We start from the raw sequence: 4,138 nt of genomic DNA on the forward strand, positions 1-4,138 counted from the left end.
GGAAACAAGATCTACATGAATTACCTCAAATTGCATTAAAAGAAAATAGAATGAACAAGAGTAGATCTACAAACAAAATAGAAGAAAGAAATAACAACAATAGAAGAATGATGAATGTAACAACATAGAATTGAAAGGTAGAAGAAGAGAAAGGCATGAATTAAAACCTAGATCTAAATTATTGAACTAAACCTAACCCTAATTCTAATCCTAGAGAGAAGTGAGAACTTCTCTCTCTAAAAACTAAGACTAAAACTAATCCTAATGTGTGTTATGATTGATGCTCCCCCTCCTCCCCTCAATCCTTGGTCCTTTTGAGTGTTTTTGGCGCCAAAGTTGACTTGGATTGGACCCTGTAGGCCTTGAAAATTTGCTGGCCACGATTTCATTAAAAAAATTATAAATCAACACTGACGCGTACGCGCACAGCACGTGTACGCGTCCCTGGGCGATTTTGCAAGGTGCGCGTAAGCGCCTGGTGCGCGCGCGCGTCCATGGCTGAATTCAACTCTTTGGCTTTTCATGATCTTCTCCACTTGCATGCTTCCTTCCTTGCTCCCTTGATCCATTCCTAGCCTTTTCAACCTAAGATTACTAACAAACACATCAAGGCATCTTATAGAATCAAGAAGAAAGTAAAGTTGTCTAATCAAAGGCCAAAAAGCATTCTTTTTACACTTAAGCCAAAATAAGAGAGAGATCGCAAAATCATGCTAAATCATTGGCTAAATGTGAGAAAAGGTTAGCAAAATGCTCTAAATCCAACACAAGATAAACCTTGAAAACGGGGTTTATCACTGATCCCATCGATGAAGATGAACCAAACCCGGAAGACTAGTGGTACAAAATTGCTGAGAATGATGATCAAGTGGAGAAGCCCTTTGATTTATGCCCCAAAATTCCAATATCCAAAGATGAATTCAATGAATGGTACAAACCTTGGCATGCTGCTCTCATGGTCAAAGTTTTGGGCAAACGAGTAGGCTTAGGATTTATGGAGCAACGCCTCCAACGCAATTGGGCTAAAAAAGGTAAGATTAATGTTATCGACATAGATCGTGACTATTTTTTGGTTCATTTTGTAGATGAAGGTGACTATAATCATGCCCTAATGGAAGGGCCTTAGATGATTGCCAGTCACTATCTTATTGTCCAACGTTAAATACCCTTCTTTTTATCTTCTGAGAAAGAAGTCAGGAAAGTTGCTGCTTGGATTCGTATTCCCAACCTTCCAATCGTACTCTATAACCATAGATTTCTTTGGAGAATGGGTTCAACTATTGGCCACATGCTTAAGATCGATCACACTACATTGATTTACTCTAGAGGTCATTTTGCATGTATATGTGTCAAAATTGATCTGAGAAAGCAGTTAGTTCCCAGAATTTCTATCTTTGGCAAGGTCTTAAACATTTAATATGAAGGTCTGCATCAAATCTGCTTCTCCTATGGAAAATATGGTGACCGGTTAGATCATTGTAATGAAACTCCGATGAAAGAACCGGCGAGTCAAGTCAATGCTGGTGGAGAAGAGGAGAATATCAATTCTGATAATCAGAATCATGTTGATTTCGCAGACCAAAATGGAAAGTCTCATGATTCCTACAATCAAAGTGTTCCGAGCAATAACCAAGATCCCCCTTGTTTCGGGCCGTAGATGATGGTCAAACGACCACTTAGAAGAAAAAATGGCAATAATAATCCGAATAATCCTGGAAGCAATCGACGACATGATTCTTTCTATAATCATAGGTCTATTAATGAGGAGGATAACCAGGGAAAGGAACATTGGTCAAGATTCAATGCTTTGCAAGAAGAAAGTGCACTAATTACGTTGGAGGGAGAACCACATGTAGAAGGCAAATCTTCAAGTATTACCAATAATTGGGCTTCTCCTAATAAGGCCCAGAAAGAGAAAGCAAATCTCCAGCCCATTAAAAAAAAGGTTCTAAAGCAAGGTGCTGGCAAAAATCCCCAAATGGGCAAGAAACCTTTATCTAATAAAGTTGGGCCAACCCAGAATGAGAAATTAGTGAAGTCCATCCCAAAAGCCACTACCAAGCCATCCTCCTCTTTGGTGGCAACTCCTAAGAATGTTCCCTCCCCTACCCCTAAATCTAAAGATCCTGAATTTGAAGCTATGGAGGGTGTCGTTATGAATTACATGCGTCGATTAGGGCGGGAGCAATACGAAGCTGATGTTGCTGCAAAAAAGGTAAAGATTCAATTTGAAGACTATGCGATTTGTTCTAATCCTATGATTGCTTCCCCTTCTACTGGTTCCTCTTCAAAGCCAATGGAATTAGGGTACGAGCCAGGGGAAAACGTTAGGAGAGCTCCAGATGATGTCAAGGCTCTCATTGTATAGAAGAACCCCAATAATGGGGCTGACTCCTCAGATAAGTCCGAATCGAGACCCCAGGCTCAAGCCTTGGTGTGACTTTGTCCTTGGTGATTCCCCCTTCTCTGTTTGTTTTGTGATGAATATTATAAGTTGGAATTGTAGAGGTGCTGGAGGAAAAACTTTTCCTACTCTTATTAGAGATATTAGAAGAGAGTATAATACAAATTTCATTATTCTTCTTGAAACTTATATAAATGGTTCGTGTGGGGCTACTATTCGTGACAAAATTGGATTTGATAATTCCTTTATTGTGGAAGCTAATGGCCATTCGGAAGGAATTTGGTGCCTGTGGGACTCAGGTTCTTGGAAAGTTGATATTTTAGAACATAATCATCAAATTGTTCATGTTAGGCTTACCAGTAATAATGCTACTACCTGGCTCCTCTCTGTTGTTTATGGCAACCCACAACGCCCGAATAGAAGATCCCTTTGGACTTCCCTCCGTTCCCTGGCAGCCAATATTAATCTTCATTGGTGCATATTAGGATATTTTAACGCTCTTCTTCATGATTATGAAAGACAAAGGGGTACTCGTAGTGCTAATTCTGGAGCTTGCTCAGACTTTCAAAGTTGCGTTTCTGATTGCAGATTGGTAGATTTAGGTTATATGGGCTAGCCTTTCACTTAGAGAATGGGTGATTTAGTCGAGAGATTGGATCGTGGTCTGTGTAACCTTGACTAGCAGCTAGCCATCCCCGAAGCTAGCCTTAAGCATTTACCTAATTTCAAGTCTGACCACACGGCCATCTGCCTCTAACTCTCTACTGAAGCCTCTTACAATAGACACAGAAGACCTTTCCGTTTTATTGCTGCTTGAATTTCTCACCGTGATTTTCACAGATTGGTTGAGAATTCTTGGAATGTGTAGGATTCCTAGTCTGATGGTATGATAAGCTTCAAAAATTCTCTAAAAAGTTGGAATTCTGATGTTTTTGGGGATATTTTTAAAAGAAAAAGACCTCTTCTTAGACGATTGAATGGTATAACTTTAAGTCTTTTCCAGGGAAGTAATCAATTCCTTGAGAAGCTCCAAACTGATCTCTAGAAGGATTATAAAAATGTGCTCAATCAGAAATTAAAAGTAGATAAAATCGCATTAAAAAGGAAATTGAAAGTAACACAAGAGTTCATAAACTAAATGGGTAAAATAAAGGAATCAATAAGAGAAGTAGATAACTAAAGTGCTAGAACAAATAAAAGCAAGAGAAAACTAAATTAAAATAAGACTGAAACCTAAACCTAAGGAGAAATTGAAAGAAGAAACCTTAAACCTAGAGAGAGGAGATAGAGCCTCTCTCTCTAGAATTCCACATCTAGAACCTGAAAATTGTGAATGAATGAATCATGAATGATCAGCTCCACTCCCCAGCCTCTTGTCTTCAATTTTGAGCTTGAAACTGGGTCAAAAGCAGCCCAGAAATCGCCCCCAGCGTTTTCTCGTAACTGAGGCACGTGACGCTTGTCACGCATACGTGTCAGCCACGCGTACGCGTCACTGGATATTGACCTTTCCTCACGTACGCATCGTTTGTCTGCTGCACCAGTCACGCGTACGCGTTATCCATGCGTGCGCATCGAGGCCAGCTTCTCAAATCTCCAAATTCTTGTGTTCCTTCCACTTTTGCATGCTTCCTTTCCATCCTCTAAGCCATTCCTTTCCTATAAAACCTGAAAACACTTAACACACATATCACGACATCGAATGGTAATAAGAGAAGATTACAAATTAGCAAT

The 4,138-nt window shown here is 39.7% G+C and overlaps 1 protein-coding gene across 1 annotated transcript; it reads left to right on the forward strand.

Moving 5' to 3' along the window:
- Nucleotides 1-2,381: 2,381 nt before the first annotated feature.
- Nucleotides 2,382-3,020, forward strand: LOC107633304 (uncharacterized). Its single transcript, XM_016336948.1, has one exon. The coding sequence runs from the start codon at nt 2,382-2,384 to the stop codon at nt 3,018-3,020; it is 639 nt and encodes a 212-aa protein (XP_016192434.1).
- The last annotated feature ends 1,118 nt before the right edge of the window (nt 3,021-4,138 follow it).

Source organism: Arachis ipaensis, chromosome B3 (genome assembly GCF_059453495.1).
Source record: "Arachis ipaensis isolate K30076 ecotype BB chromosome B3, ASM5945349v1, whole genome shotgun sequence".
Lineage (NCBI taxonomy): Eukaryota > Viridiplantae > Streptophyta > Magnoliopsida > Fabales > Fabaceae > Arachis > Arachis ipaensis.